The 16,166-nt window shown below is 44.5% G+C and overlaps 1 protein-coding gene across 1 annotated transcript in view; it reads right to left on the bottom strand.

The window, feature by feature from the left end:
- Galntl5 (polypeptide N-acetylgalactosaminyltransferase like 5) overlaps window positions 1-14,328 on the bottom strand; it is a 39,163-nt gene extending 24,835 nt beyond the window's left edge. The window contains exons 1-5 of the mRNA XM_034519381.2: window positions 14,165-14,328; window positions 8,577-8,794; window positions 5,674-5,791; window positions 2,973-3,139; window positions 57-179 (exon numbers count right to left, since the gene is read on the bottom strand). Of these exons, the coding sequence (XP_034375272.1) occupies window positions 57-179; window positions 2,973-3,139; window positions 5,674-5,791; window positions 8,577-8,763 (595 nt within the window). The 5' untranslated portion in view covers window positions 8,764-8,794; window positions 14,165-14,328. The remainder of the gene's footprint in view (window positions 1-56; window positions 180-2,972; window positions 3,140-5,673; window positions 5,792-8,576; window positions 8,795-14,164) is intronic.
- Window positions 14,329-16,166: the final 1,838 nt, after the last annotated feature.

Here is a 16,166-nt window from a genome sequence, read left to right as displayed (position 1 = left end):
CGGCAACAACAAAAGTAATTAGCACACTGGTTCCTAGCCTAAAAGAGCGTCCATACCTGAAGCACGGGAGGCGCCAATCATCCTTGATCTAATGAGACCCTCTCTCTTTTTGGTTCTTACTATTTTAATTTTTCCACGAAAAATCTCCAGATGATAGTCCAGTTTGTTTTTCAGATCATCTGTAAAAAAATAGTTGACACTTCGAAATTTATAAACTGCCATCTATAGAAATCCAAACCAATTTCTAAAAAAAAAACAACCAAAACACTAACTATTGCATATATTTTAATGTGTCCCTGGTTAGCCTGTAAAAGTTTTGTGCTTTGGTAACATATCTTTGTTTTACTAAGTCATTATTGAAATTCGGTAGAAAAAAATATAGGTTATTAGGCTTTTGGTTTAACTTGGTTTTAACAAGTTGTACTGTGATCAACTTTGCTTCTAATTTTGTAGTGGCTTGAAGGTAAGCTATGGAACCAGTTGAGCTCAAGAGCCCCTCCCCCACTCCTTCAAGCAGAAAAGGCCTGACTGGAGCTCTTTGTAGGCATGTCTAGGAAAGACAGGCTTCAGCTCAAAATTTGTTATACAATTCATGGTAAAGCCATTCTGAGTTAAAATAAGAAATACATTGATCCTGAGTTCCATTAGAACATAACACCCTGTGTTCTGTGGTAGGGATGACTGGTCTGCCAGCAGAGGTCTTGGCCATCAGAAGTGACCCTCTTGACAGAAACTGAAGGAGGCGCCATCTGGAGACCATTCCACCTGGGTATCCATCCCATATATAGTCACTAAAGGTAGACACTGATGTGGATGGCAGGAAGTGCATGATGACAAGAGCCTGATATAGCTGTCTCCTTAGAGGTCTGCCAGAGTCTGAAGCATTCAGAGGCCGATGCTCACAGCTAACTACTGATTTGATCAAGGGTTTCCCAATGGAGAAGTTAGAGAGAAGACTGAAGGAGAAGAAAGGGTTTGTGGCCCCATGAGGAGAGCAACAATACCAACCAACCAGAGCTCCCCAGGGTCTAAACCACCAGCCTGGGAGCACATAGGGAGGGACCCATGACTCCATCTGTACATGTAGGGGAGGATGGCCTTGTCGGACATAGGTGGGAGAGGAGATCCTCGGTCCCATGAAGGCTGAACACCGAGTGGGGGGAATTCGAGGGTGGGGAGGTGGGAGGGGGGGGGGTAGGTAGGGCCACATCCTCATAGAAGCATGAGGAGGGGGGATGGGCTAGGAGGTTCCTGGGTGGTGGAAGGAATGGGGGTAAGGGGATAAAATCTGAAATGTGAATATAATATCCAATTTAAAAATGTGTGCAAATACATAAATAAATAAAAAGTTGGTATTGGAATTTAAAAAAAAAAAAGAAGTGACCCTCGTTGTCTCTTATTAAGGGGAAAAATGCAAGTTGTATAGATAAGCAGGTCAATAGAGATAATGGACTGAGTGTGTGTGGCCAGCAGCCCCAAATGCACATGTCAAAACCACCAGTGTGACAGCATTTAGAAGTGGGGCCTTTGGAGGTATTAGATCATGAGGATGAAGTCCCTGAGAATGGACCCACAGGAAGAGGCTTAAGAGCTTGCTTGATCAAAGGAGGATGAAGAAAGCAGGACAAATGCCTTTACCAACAGCCCAGTCTGACTGGCACCTTGGTGTCAGATCAGTGCTTGTCGAGCAAGCCACCTTGTCAAACCGACAAGAGGCCAACATGTCTCCAGACACTTGGTGCTGTGCTGAAAGGCTGGCAGACATGGTCACTCCTGGAACTGTGTGCCCGCTATAGGATTTGTGAACTTCTGAGTAGGAAAGCATCATTCCTCTGGTTAGGAAGTACACCCTGCACCCAAGATTTCTGAGATTTCCTGCCCAGTAAGCTGCAGAGGTCTCAGCTCTACTGAGCAGATAAGGCATTGTGGGTGAAGGAAGAAGCACCCGCCCATCTACAAGACTCAGGTGGTAATAACTCCTATGGAAATGTCACATGATAGGCACCTGGCCAATGTCATATAACTTCCAAACAGCAGCATAAGCATGGGGTATGCACAGAGCATCCTGGTCACTCTCACAGGGTGGCCAGTCTGGGATGTCACTCTCACAGGGTGGCCAGCCTGGGATGCCACCTCCTTCTTTCTTTCTTTCTTTCTCTCTTTCTTTCTGAACAGAGTTCTCAAGTAGCTCAGATTGGCTTTGAACTTGCTTTATAGCCAAGGATAACCTAGTTTCCTGGTGCTGGGATTACAGGCACACACCACCACACCAAGCGTACGTAGAGCTGAGGACTGAATCCAAGGCTTTATGCCTGATCAGCAAACACTCTACCAATGCAGCTACTTTAACTTAACTCCCCATCTTCTTGAGATGAAATTCCAAAAATTCCTTTCACAAGTAGCCCCCTTTCAATAATTCCAGCTTTATGCCTTTGCCTGCATCCTTCCAACCACACACTCATGCACAAACCTCACACGATGCAGAAGTGTTCCGTGCTCACCCCATTTTGTCTCATCTTGGATCTTTGAGGTGCCATTTCTTTCACCTAAAACCTATTTCCTTCCTGTTCATCTGGGAAACCCCAAATCATCTGTGCCTCTTCCATTTAGATGTCACTTTTTTTTCTGAAATAATCCCTAAAGCCAAGACTAGCTCCCTGTGCTGACCCCATAGACCCATCATGACAGGGTCTGGGTCAGTCTTACCTACCACATGCAGTGAGTGCATCAGGGATAGCACCTTCCCAACACCCACCAGAAACGTCTGTATAAAACATATACCAGTGCCAAGGCATGCGTGGTGAGCATGCTCGTGAATCCAGTATTTTGAAGGTGGAGGCAAGAGGGTCAGGAGTTCAAGGTGAGGCTAACCTGGACTACATGAAAGCAGACCCCAAACAAAAACAAATATCAAGTATCAGTAAGAGAATAATGCTGCCTTCCAGACAGACAGACAGACAGTGTCTGCTCACCATATTCACTCATGTCATCCACCAGAATTATCTCCTCCAGCAGATGATGTGGACTGAGGTTCATCACACTCGACACTGTCCGGAGCAAGGTGTTAAATTCTTCATTATAGAAGCATATGATGACGCTGGCAGTGGGTAGATGGACTGGGTAGTATTTCCTCTGACATCTGCAAGAAAAACAGGGAGAAAATTCATCACCCGAAGCCTCAAGTGTTCTGAGCTTTCTTCAAATGCCAGCTCTTTTTCTTTCTTTACTTTGGTGAACTAATTAGGACGGTACAATGACAGGACAGTTAAAAGTACAAAATTAACAAGCAAAATGTTCTTACATTAAAAAAAAAAAAACTATTTTAATGTATGTGTATTTGTCTGCATCTATGTGCACATACACATGTGTGCATAAGTACCTGTAGAGGCCAGAAGAGGGCATCAGATGCCCTGGGGCTGAGTTAGAGGCAGTTGTGAGCTGCCTGACATGGGTGCTGGGAATCAAACTCTGGTCCTCTGAAAGAGCAATAAGCACTCTTAATGGCTGAGCCATCTCTCTAGCCTGTCCTTAAATTCTTTAATGTTTTTAACCTTTATTTTGTTTTGTGTGTGGGAAAGTGGGTACATGCATGTGGTATGGTGGGCGTGTGGGGTGGAAGTACAGGAGTCAGCTCCCTCCTTCCACCATGTGGACTTCAGTCTCACATGGGGAGCCGTATCAGCTGTGCCCATCTTGGTGGCCCCACTTAAATTCTAACGCTATACTCACACCTTGGAATTATTTTCCCCTTTATAATTACTTTCTTGACATTCCGTTTTCATAATCTTAGGTCTACTTTAGAGATTACATAAAACAATGATTAAAGCCATATATTAGGGCCTGTTATAAATAGTGGTAGTCTCAATTCATGGGAAGATAACTTCAAAGCAAATCCACTATACTGTACTTCTTGCTTTGCTTTGGAGGCTTGACCAAGAATTGTAGTAGAATTAGTGGGCCACAAGTCCTCTAAATACTGGCAAGATGTCAAGTTATTTTTGTGTTCACACAAGTGAAAAGCAGAAGTTGAGATTTAGTATATTATTGTTCAGAACTAACCTCACCAAAATGGAAGGGAGTAGATTGTAAGGAATCCAGGTACCCCAAAGACTAGTTATAAGAAGACAGCTGGGATCTCAAGGAAATAATGGAGTGAGAGGGCAGAGGCCCTCTGCCTGCTCTGTCACCGTGGCAACAGTGTTTGGGCTGATTACTGACAGCATCTCCAGCCTACTCCGAGGTCGTGAACTCACTCAGTTCAGAACAGTGCCTGGCATATAGTAACTGTTCTACATAAGACTCAACCAGCAACTGGCTTGTTTCTATTTTCTAATGCCACAGAGTGGGAAACCTGATGGCTATCAGCCTATCATTGGGATTTTGTTTTTGTTTTTTAAACATATCTAAGTATGTAGCCAAGGCTAGCTTGGAACTTGCTATGATGTTGACCACGCTGTCCTTGAACTCACAGGGATCTATCTGCCACTGCTTCCTGAGTGCTGAGATTAAAAGTGTGTAAAACTACACCTGTTCAGCACCCACAGATAAATCAGAAGGGTGTTCTTTTTCCCATCTACAGAAATTCCCAGGGAAAGACTCATTGGCTCATATTGGTTCTGTGGCCACTCTGGAGGTAATTAAGGCCAGGCAAGTGAGGTCAAAAAATAAAATCATAATTCTCATTGCAATTATGCAAACAGGAAATATTTCTCAGACAATATTTCAGGATGGGGGGAGTGCACTCAAGTGGATATGATCCAAGAGCACAGCAATAGAGGCCGAGATACACGAGTGGGACAGCATCAAACTGAAATCCTTCCACAACAGAAGAAATCAACAATCCAAGCAAACTCCATCCCTAGTCCAGTTTGTTTCCCTTTATTATGAGTCAGTCACAGTGTTTCATCATGTGCAAATACTCTATTTCTCTATTGTGTCCAATCATGAATGATGTTTATATTGCACAATATCACAAAATATGGCAGTGTGGCAGTCCACTTTCCAGTGCCATGGAATGTGGCATTACTGGAGAGTGCAGGTTTTCCTTAGCTTGAACATTTTTCTCTTAGCTAATGAAAACTGATATTCTTTTCCAGGAAAATATTGGAACCTAAATGATATTTAAAAGGCATCAACAAGCATAATCTGAACCTATGAACCTCAAGAACACTGCGCTAAGTGAAACAAGCCAGTCCTCCAATTTTTTGTATGCTTTTGCTAATCTGATGTCTCTGGGGTAGTCAAATTCACAGACACTGAGTGTGGATTGGGGGTTGCTATGGCTGAGGGAAGAAGAGTGTAAAGTTTCAGGTCAGGCAGAGCTGTGGTTGTTCACCACTGTGGCTGTGCCTCATTGTCTTCTAGGAAATTGCTAACATAGCAATTTTATGTGCATTTTACCTCAATTAACATTAACACAGATAATTGAAGGCACAAGGAAAATGGAGCAGACTGTGAAGAAGAAGATAAGTGGATATCCAGAGCACTGTCTGCTGGGAATTAATGCTTTAGACAGAACTGAGGTAGAAACCCTTAAGGGATTTATTTAGCTGATAAGTAAGGTGGTCTTTACCATCATCAGAATCTTGACATTGCCCAACGTAAGAAGAGGATCTATACACTACAGGATCTCTAATATGCTAAGATTAAAGTCTGATTGGTGGGAGAACATACATTTTACCCCTGGAATCTGGCACTTGTCTCTGGATGCCCAGACTTCTACTAATAATGACATTTAATCCATATTGCTTCAATCCTTGGATCAATTCTGGATCTGAAAAGTCAACCTTGTCTGCAAGAAAAGGACATTTGAATCACGTAAGTAAAGACTTAGTGCTGTAATGCAGATGCACATAACAAGAGCAACCATATCCTGAATTTTTCCGAAAGTTATTTTCTTGGCCTCTAAACTAATTCCAGATGACAAAGTTAAAAGTGAAAGCCCAAATCATTTACATAAATCGAAGACTCTTTGGTGAAGTTTCATCATTAGTTTTAGATAAAAGAAAAACACCAAGCCCTGCATTAGTTACTTAGCCTGCTGGTGTGCTAAACACTCCCACAAAAGCAACCTAAGTAATTAGAGTTCTTTTGACCCACGGTTCTAGAAGGCCATTATGGAGGGAAGGCACTGTGGCAAGTGCCTAAAGATTAGATACTTTGTATCTTCAGTCAGAGAGTAAAGAGCAAAGTTCTCACTCAACCAGCTTGTTTCCTCTTTCTTATGCAGTCTAGGAAATAGTATCACACATACACACTTTGTGTGTGTGTGTGTGTGTGTGTGTGTGTGTGTGTGTATTACATAAGTATGTACATACATACATATATACATACATACATACATGCCACACAGGAGTTACAGAGGGCTCAGGCTGAAACACAAGTAGTCCCAGATAAAACACCATCAGCAAACCTCCAAGATAATAAAAATCATTCTCCCTAGTCCCCAAAAATACTGGGGGAAAGGCAGCCTAATGACAAAGCAGAACAAACCTTTGCAATACTTGCCCCAAGTCTTGTACTCTCACCCCACCAAGGAAGCAAACAGCAGCTTCCTTCTTGGACACCTGGTGGTATCAGTGGCACCGAGCAGAGCCTAATATTCCAAAGTCAGCGGCAGGCAATGAGTGTTCTGCTCACTCTCCTGGGTGGTGTAGGGAGAATGGTCAGGGAGGAGTTCTAACCTTGTCTTGTGGAAGCAGGTGAAGCTGAGTCTGTCTGATGCAGAACTGTCTGCTGTCAGTAGAATGTTGAGCCTCCAACTCCTGCCCCCCATGACAGCAAGATGGTCAAGGTGGAGCCAGAGAGACGTCCACTTCCCCCTGCCTCGCATGGGGTCCAGTGGGAACCATGGCCACTTTCACAACAATGGCTCACACACGGCAGTGAACCATAATAGCTGATATCTTATTTCTCTCTGAACCTGATGCTAGTGAAGACCAGTGGACAGTTGAGCCTTTCAACCCATGTCAAAGGGGCCCAGGAGGAGAGGAGAGACAGGACGAGCTGACGCTGTGCCTAGTGACAAGCTTGTTAAAATCTGTGCTCCATTTAACCAAGAATTAAAAAGAAGTTGAATTCTTTTTTTTTTTTTTAAAGAAAACTTTTTATTGATTCTTTCTGAATTTCACATCATGCACTTCAATCCCTCTCATCTCCCTGTTCCTGGCAACCTCCCCCACAAAAGAAAACAAAAATCTTGTTGTGGAAGCTGCAGTGTGTCACCGTGTGTCCCATAGTATACCCTTTGTCCACATTTCTTTACTTGCAAATGTTCAATGCAATGAGTCATTCCTTGGTCCGGTTCGAGGCCTCTGGCTTCTGCTATGCTATCAATATTGGGTCCTCACCAGGACTCCTCTGGGATGCCCGGTTGTTACCCTGTGCCATGGAGACCCTGTAGCTTCGGCTCTTCGGGATCAGCCATGGTACACACTCCAGCAGATCAGAGATGGAGTAGATGTCTTTAATGTCCAGGATCCAATAGAAAATGAATGGCATGCCAAGAACCAGGGACATCCCAAATAGAATTTAAAAGGGTAGCCAACAGATGCAACATTGAGCCGAACCAGTTGGACCAAACTCACTAGGATGTTAAAGTGACCACCACAGCAGCACCAGAAGCAAATAGAAAAGGGAGAGCTCAGCTAGGGGACAGAAGTTACGAAAATAACCAAAAGAAAGTTATAGGCACCAATTTCCCTACGTAGAGTTAAGGTCACTATTAAGTAGCAGTTGAACTATACAGAGGACAGAACCTGTGGACTTGAGGTCAAATCAATTGGATTGGTATGCTATGAGCCACTGATGGATGTACTAGAAAGAACAGGATTCTCAGCTAACTCTGCATTATGGGAATTAGAGGAGGAGAAGAGAGAAACCAGGGGACAGGGATAGCATGCGAGTGAGCAGGGTAAGATGCTGTAGAGGGGCTGCTCAGTATCTTACTTCTACACGGGCTGTCAGCACTGCCCCAGAACAGCGCAGAGCCCAGAACACAGGTCTGACTTTTAAGCTCTTAATTATATCTTTACGGTTTTCTTCATCTTTGGGGGCATATTTTGTTAGGCCAGGTCATCCTGTGTAAGCATGGAGCACAAATCTTACAACAGTATGTGTAGGGGAGAGCAAATCCCAAGAGGCTATTGACACAGACTACCTACAGATAGGTTAAACTGTGCAATACCAGAACTGCTGGACAACAGCATGCACAGGATGCTAACGTTGAGGTTGGTAGGTGGAAAAGGACCAGGAGTTATATTTCTATTGCACCTGTTGAAATTCATTTTTATGAAAGACAGAAAGCTGCCTGAAGCAAATATAGCAAACGACATAAAAATAAGAAATATAGGTGGTAAACAGATATGTAAATACCCTATTGAGATATGGGTATAATATATCCATATATGAGGTATTTTATAGTTTGAAAGTTAAATTACCTGAAGGAGATATTATTCTCTTATTCTTCTAAATACTGAATTTCTGATATGTTTTCCATTGAAAGCAGTTAACAGAAACATCACGATTTGTCCCTGGATATAATCCTGATTTTCCAGGTTCATCTGCAGCAGACTTACCATTAATAATGTTGTCCGAGTGGCGAGCTTGCTGGTACACATGTGCTCTGGGCGACCTATTGTATCCCTCCAACTCCTTTTCCAGCGTGTCCTCTAGTTCAAGGTTCACAAGTAAAAGTAACGTCGTTGTCCAGAGCCCAATGGCCAGGAGGCCACAGAATAAACACTGAATTAGGAGATTTTTCATTGTGGATTTCACATTTTCAAATTCCAATTTCCTAGGCCAGATCATTGTAAGAGAGCTGAATTAGACAATTCTATTTTTTTTTAATTTCCACTTGGATTAAATTCTGTTTTCAGTGTTTCAAAAACAATCATTTTGATAATTTTGAATACAAAAAAAGTATCTATTTTTCTGTCGCAAAAATTCTTCGCACATATATAAGATCAACATCCAGCTAGGTTAGTATGAAACAGGCAGCATAATTTAAAGTCCTTGCCCTACCCCTTGAGCAAACAGCTCAAGGAGAGGAGGAGATAACACAAAGGAGCATTGTCACTCTTATCCATGCCCAACCTACTTAGAGAGAGTATAGACCTCTCAACCCTGACCAGACACACGTCAGACTGAAGCGGAAAAGCATACACAGTCATGCTGAAGAGAGGAGTGAGGAGGGACCACTGTGTCCCACTGCTGAGGGGACAGTAAATGGACTCAGTGGTTTGGGCTCTAAGAAGTGAAGGCTGAATAGGAGTGCCTACCCTAACACACACACACACACGCACACGCACACGCACAAACATCTCCAAAGTGACTTTGGCATTCACAGTCAGACACAAGCACAGCTTTTCTCAGCAGGACTGCTAACATGGGGCTGTCCTTTCAGTGGTGAAATTAGTCAACTGGAGCTGACAGCAGCAGGTTCTAAAACCATAATGATGAGCAGGAAGCAAGCAGAGGAGGCCAGGAACCTGGCTTCAGGAAGACCTGAGTTTGAATCCCAAGAATTCACATAAAAAGTCAGACAGGGCGGCATTTGACTAAGGAAGGCAGGGGACAGATCCCTGAAGCTCACTGGCCAGCTAGCCTAGAACAATTACTCACCTTCAGATCTTGTGAGAGACCCTACCTCAAAGGATAAATCAAGGAAAGATATTCAGTATTCACCTCAATCCTCAACACACATATACTCATGTGCATGCACACCTCCCACATGGGTACACACATGCACACACACACACACATGCACACACACACACACAGACACACAGACACACACACACATGCGTGCGCATACACATGCACATGCACACATGCACATGTGCACACATGCTCACGCGTGTGCCCATGCACACACACGCACACATGCACAAACACACGCACATGCACGAACACACACACACGTGCACACAGAGAGAAGCAAGCAGAGCATAGTGTAACTTGCAGAACATGATGAGTAGTGCTCCTGATTATGGTCGCTCACCTGTGGCAGATGTGTGGGGAAACCTCTGAGCAAATGATGTGCAGAGTGTCCAGCAGCTCCGGCTGCCAGGAGGAAAAGGCAGAGCCTGCTGAATTCTTAGTGCTGGCTCCTGAAAAGCTCTGCAGCGTGTGTGGTAAAAATACTCAGATCGGCAGAGTCTGCTGACAGCACACAGAGCAGTTGTGATACAGTACATTGAGAGATTTCTCTCAAAGGCAGAGGTCTACATGCATGTATTTGTATCCTTGCTTTGACTCAACTGTGAACAAAAACAAATCGAAACACTTGTGGGAGCAGACTGGGGGCCGTGAATGCAAGTGAGTTTCTGCTTTGTTTTGTTTTTGTTTTTTAAGACAAGGTCTCCTGTAAGCCAGGTTGACCTCACACTAACTTACTAGCCAAGGATGACTTTGAGCTTATAATTTTTCTGCCTCTACCTCCTGAGTGCTGAAATTACAGGTATAGGTTACCATGCCTGATTTGGGGAGGTCCTGGGGGCCAAACCCAGGGGTTTGTGTATGTTAGAAAAATACTGACTGAGCCACATCCACAACCAAGGTCCATGACATTTTCACACAATTTTTCTTTTTATTTTTTTTTTTTTTTTTTTTTTTACTCTTTTTTTTTTTTTTCCCACGAGATGACGCGGGAGACACAATCGGGAGAGACAGACAGACGGCGGGACTCGAACCGGCGCACCAAGGGACGGGGCGCCCTCTGCGGGCGGGAGCCTTAAGGGCCGAGCCACCTGCGGTTCGCTTCACACATATTTTCAAGACAAAGTTAATGGCCATGTGTCACAATTTGTAAGGAGAGAGGTGGTCACAGCCTGAGTGGGAAGTGAAAGGATCATGAAGCAGAAACTGGCTGAGGGCTAAGAGAGAACCAGGCCTTGGCAAGGCCACATGTATAATCAGAAGAGTGGCTGTCTTCACTCCCAGAGCCCAGAAAAGCTCAGTCAGGATAAGACTGAGAACTGCTATTCTAGAGCTTCCCACAAATGCTAGTTTCTCTGCAGGTACCTTGAAGATGGCCTCATAGACAAAGCTGCTCCAACACTCAGACTGTCTGTAGTTTGTTTGTCCTGCTTTTTAGTTGAAATGGTTTAGTTTAGTGCTGATATGGATTAAATCATGACTCTCCAGAATTATGTCCAAAGCATCAACCACCAACATAATTATACTTGTGAGTGAGCCTCTAGGGAGGTGACAAAGGTTAACTGAGCTCCAGGCTAAGCCTGATCCTGTAGAGCTGGTCACCTTATGAGAGAGTCAGGAACAATGAATAGAGAAAAAGGACACACGACGGTTTATGGAAAGGGACCATAGGTGAGTCAAGGAAAGAGGCTTTAAGTGGAAGCCACCCTGTCAACATCTTGTCCTTGTACTTGTAGCTGTGAGAAAATAAATTCCTAGTGTTAGCCAGCCACTCTGTGGTACTTTGTTCCACTTGGCTACATATACTGATATAGGTGCCAAGGACTGACCAGGACATTTGAGCAAAACCTCCAGAAAGGGAAAAAAATGTGTGGAGAGCCACAAAAGAGGAACAACCCATAACTTGCAAAATACTGAAACTGAAAAATCAAGGCTACCACAGTTCAAGAACCAAAGAAAGGGCATCAAAGAACAGAAAGGGACACTGAAATTTAAAGAATGCCTGCCACAGCAAAATCAGTAGAGGACTGGAAAATAGAAGGGACTTTTCTGGAAAGCACAGCAAAGTGACAGAGTGGGGGTGACCTCAGAGAAAGTGGGGCATTCTTCCAGGACCACTAGCTAGCAGTGAACTCCAGAAAGCTGTAAGAGAAACAGAGAGTGTCAGAGATGCAAAGGGGACTTCCCAGGAGAGCTGACACAGGAGGACACTAAATGCCTCAGTGGAAACACCAAATTCAGAAAGATTACAGAAAAATGGCTACACATTCAAAATTGGATGAGATCAAACCTAGTTTTCTACAGCTTGTCAAAATCTAAATAAGCTTCAGAGCAGAATAAACACATTTTCCTTAGAAAAGCGTGTTTTCCTCCTCCTGCAGTGAGGACACCAACAAGGCAGACAGCAAAAGGAGGACATAAATGCACACATGCACATACACACACCCGTGCACACGCACATGCACGCACATGCACACATGAATAGACATATGTGCATGTATAAACACTATAGATCTAGATTTGCAGCCATTGACTTTGCTATCACAGGTGAGACTTGGGCTGGGGAGACAGGTCAGTTGGCAAAGCACTTGCTGTTCAAGTCTGAGTTTGAATCCTCAGAACCCATATAAAGTTGTGCACTGTACTGCACACATGTAATCTCAGTGCCCTGGGAAGAGATGGAAGGCAGCAACAGGAGGGCCCGGGGAAGCTCAGCTAGGCCAACATACACAATGGTGGACATCAGCAAGACCGTATCAAATAAGGTTGAGGGCAAGGACCAACACCTCACATAGCCCTCTGACCTTCATAAATCTTCCACAGCATGTGTTCCTGCATTCATAAATTCCCTCCCTGCCCCCCTCATACTTTAGAGCTAGGGAGATGACTTATTGGGTAAACGCTTGCTTCACAGGCTCGAGGCCTCAAGCTTCACCCCTCGCACATACATAAAAGCAAAAATAAAACAGAAAAAAATAGAAGAAAAAGCCAGGTACATCAGGGCTGGAGAGTAGTTGGCTCAGCCATTAGGAACAGATGCACTGAACCTGCGTTTGGTCCCACACCCACACTGCAGCTCAGTCTTCTGTAGTCCCAGTTCCAGGGTCTGACGCGCTCTTCTGGCCTCTTAGGGCACTAGACATAATTAATGTTCACACGTGCAGGCAAAACACTCACACACATAAAATGGATCTTTAAAAAGACAAAGAAAGGAAGGAAGGAAGGAAGAAGAGAGAGAAAGAGAGAAAGACAGAGAACAAAGGTTCAGTGCAGCACAACTTGTAATACCACTGCCCTGTAGAGTTGGAGACAGAAGGATCTCTGAAGCTTGTCAGTCAGTGTGCCTAGCTGCAGGTTCAGTGAACCTTGCACAACAAAGGCAACTCCACTCAAGCACATTCAAGCAGCTGTAGTTGAACTCAGTGGGTGACACACACACGGGATAGATTAGCAAGGACAGAGGCTTTTACAAAGAACAAGGCAGGATGGGAGGATGAGTGGGGTAACGGGAGTGAAAATAGCTAAAATTCATTGTAATACACAAAACTGTCAAAGAACTAGAGTGTACGTGCATGTGTGTGTGCATGTGTGTGTGTGAGTGTGTGTGTGTGTAGTGAAATTTTCCCTAACCAATGATTATAAAATGCTTTGTTAGCGTACCTTGTTTTATTATTATTATTGATTAATTGATTTTGGGTTTGTTTTGGAGACAGGGTTTCTCTGTGTAGCTCTGGCTGTTCTGAAACTCACTTTGTAGACCAGGCTGGTCTCAAACTCAAGAGATCTGCCTGCTTCTGCCTCCTTAGTGCTGGGATTTAGTGCCTGGCTATCAGCTAGTAGAAACAGTCTCCTTAAATATGGGTGATGCCATTCCATGAGCTGGAGTCCCAGGTGAATGGAGCGGAGAAAGCCCTGAGCACCAGAGTTCACGATACTTCTTGGCTGTGAACCCCGTGTCATCAGCCGCCTCCCTCTCCTGCCACAGTGTTTCTGTGCTTTCCCCATCGCTGTGAAATCTATCCCCTCAAACTGTAAGCTAAAACAAACTCTCACTCCTTTAAAAAATTTAAAAGTATGATGAAGTGACTGAGACATCCATGTGACATGTGTCCTCCCCACATAAGCGTGAGAAGTTAGAGTCGGGAGAGCATGAGCTTGCTTTTGATCAACGCTACCACTACCTTTTCTGAAAACAACATTTTGTAATGCTTTATCTTCCCAATACTGCTCTCCAGACAGGACCTGTAACCTCATACCTCAAAGGCCTTCCCTCCTTTTTAAATGTTAAGAGCACACACCAGTATGTCACAGATTCCCCCTTTCAAGAAGCTGGAGCCTGCACCGTATCTTTCTTCCGGAAGTGAGGCATAGCCAGACTTCTCTTGTCATAAGTCAGTCTTGGTACTGCTCTACAGAGTCCACATTAGCCCACGTCCAGCAGACCACTGCTCGCATTGGTCTAGGTGCCTGGACTTCCTGAGTCTGTAACTCTGGCCTAGTTCCTTACCTGTCAATGAGGCTGCCACTCTGGCAGCTTTGAAAGTTATTTGACAACCAGAGTCATAAGTGCAATCAGGTCTGTGAGTGATGAAACGATGTAATTTTCTAGGTGGTGCTAGATCATGCCTTACCGAAGCAGAATGTTCAACAGGCCACCACAGGCTGGCTCTCAGAGCCCAGTGACATCACACAGGACATTGTTGGCCCACTGAAGCCTCTGTCTGGAAGCCTAGCAAGCAGTTAGAACCCAGGACACTGGAATTCACAAGAGCCTAGCATAACTACTGTCTGCATGTCATTCCTCCTCAGCTGAAGGAACAGGAAGCCTCGTGAGAGTCAAAAGCAAAACCCAGGCTTGGCCTAATGTACAGCTCTTGTGAAGTAAGATTTAAAAAAAAAAAAACAAACAAAAAAAAAAAACCAGCTGTCAGAATAACTCAAGAAACAGAAATATGAGACTGAGGGCCGCCTGAACGCCTTTAATTTTTACTTTCTGATCTATTGCTCAACATTTCGATGGCAGTGCACAAGGTCAGCCAAGGACTTGTGAGATTCCTTCTGTGAGAGTCACAGCAGATTGGAGCCCCTCCCCCTGGAGGCTTGGAACCACACCCCTGTATCAGCTCAACAGTGGAAGTGGTGAGCTGGGGCTCTTCTAGACCCTTCCCTGGAGCATGCGTGAAGGCCTGGACAAAGTCCGGTTACTCATTTGTTCAGGCTAGATGGGAAGGTGCCTCCTTGTCATTTATCAATGATGTTAACACAGAAAATGTTTGAATGGGCTGGGGAGACGGCTCATTTGGGAAACTCCTTGCCACATGAGCCTAAGGATCTGAGTTTGGAACCCTAGCAAGTACATAATAGCCATTCATGGTAGTGCATGCCTGAGACCCTAGCCAGGGAAAGGCAGAGACAGGAGAATCCCTGGAACTTGCTAGCCGGACAGTCTAGCTAAATTAGTAAGCTTCAGGTTCAGTGAGAGACCTTGTCTCAGAAACAAACCAAAACAAAACCAAAACAAAAACCAGTGAAGAAAGATGCCACACACCAAACTTCATATACACGTTCATGTACATGTGCACCCATCCCTGCCTGTACACACACACACACACACATACACACACACACACACCCCACACACGTAAGTTTTCCTAGCACGAAAGACTTCAAGTTTGATCCCTGGCAATGAAAACAAAAACAAACCATTTTCTCAGCATCTATGAACTGGGGTTAATGCAAAGCCCATGGAGAGTGGAACGGATAGTGTGTGCTTTGGTTGGTGGAGCACCTATCTAACAAGCATGGAGCCCTGGTTCCAACCCAGCACCACATAAACCAGGCACAGTGGATAGGCTTGCAATCCCAACAGGGGTAGAGGCAGGAGGATCAGAAACTCAAGGTCATGTTGACTACGTAGACGATTGAGAGACCCTGCCACAGAAGAGTAAAAAGCGTGGGATGGATAATCAACTGTTCACACGTTGGGCTATGTAGCAGTAGCGGGAGTTGATGAACTGTGGGTATGCACGTGGCGCCTCAGACACAGAAGCAAGACTCAGGGTGCATGGTGTTATTGCCATGACACTGAAGAAGCTGCCAAATTGGTCTGCAGTGAGAGCAGTCAGAGGGGGAGACAGGCACTGGGTACTGTGTGGGGCCAGCCTGGGCTGTTGGGACTACTCTTCGTGAGCCTAGGCATCTGGACACTTACTCATGGGCTGCTCTTGAAAGGTTCTCACATTTCAAAGATTCTCAAAGAGTTACTAAGAAAAAGTTCTCCTGGGTTATGGTTTGGTCAATAAGTAGTCTTTCCGAGAAAGGGTGAGGCACTGAACTAGTTCAAGGGCAATAGATGGGATTTTGTGTTGAGAAAAACTCACCCTCAGAAGCAGAGAAGTAGGTATATTCACAAAAGTCACAAAAAATGTGGCTTAATTTAATCAGTTCAGAAAGAATCTCCATAAGAAGTCTTGGGCCAAAGACATGGCTCAGCTGGTAAAGTGCAGGCC

Source organism: Arvicanthis niloticus, chromosome 15 (genome assembly GCF_011762505.2).
Source record: "Arvicanthis niloticus isolate mArvNil1 chromosome 15, mArvNil1.pat.X, whole genome shotgun sequence".
In the NCBI taxonomy this organism is placed as follows: domain Eukaryota; kingdom Metazoa; phylum Chordata; class Mammalia; order Rodentia; family Muridae; genus Arvicanthis; species Arvicanthis niloticus.
The sequence above is the reverse complement of the archived record's forward strand: the minus strand, read 5'-3'. Positions and strand labels throughout refer to the sequence as shown.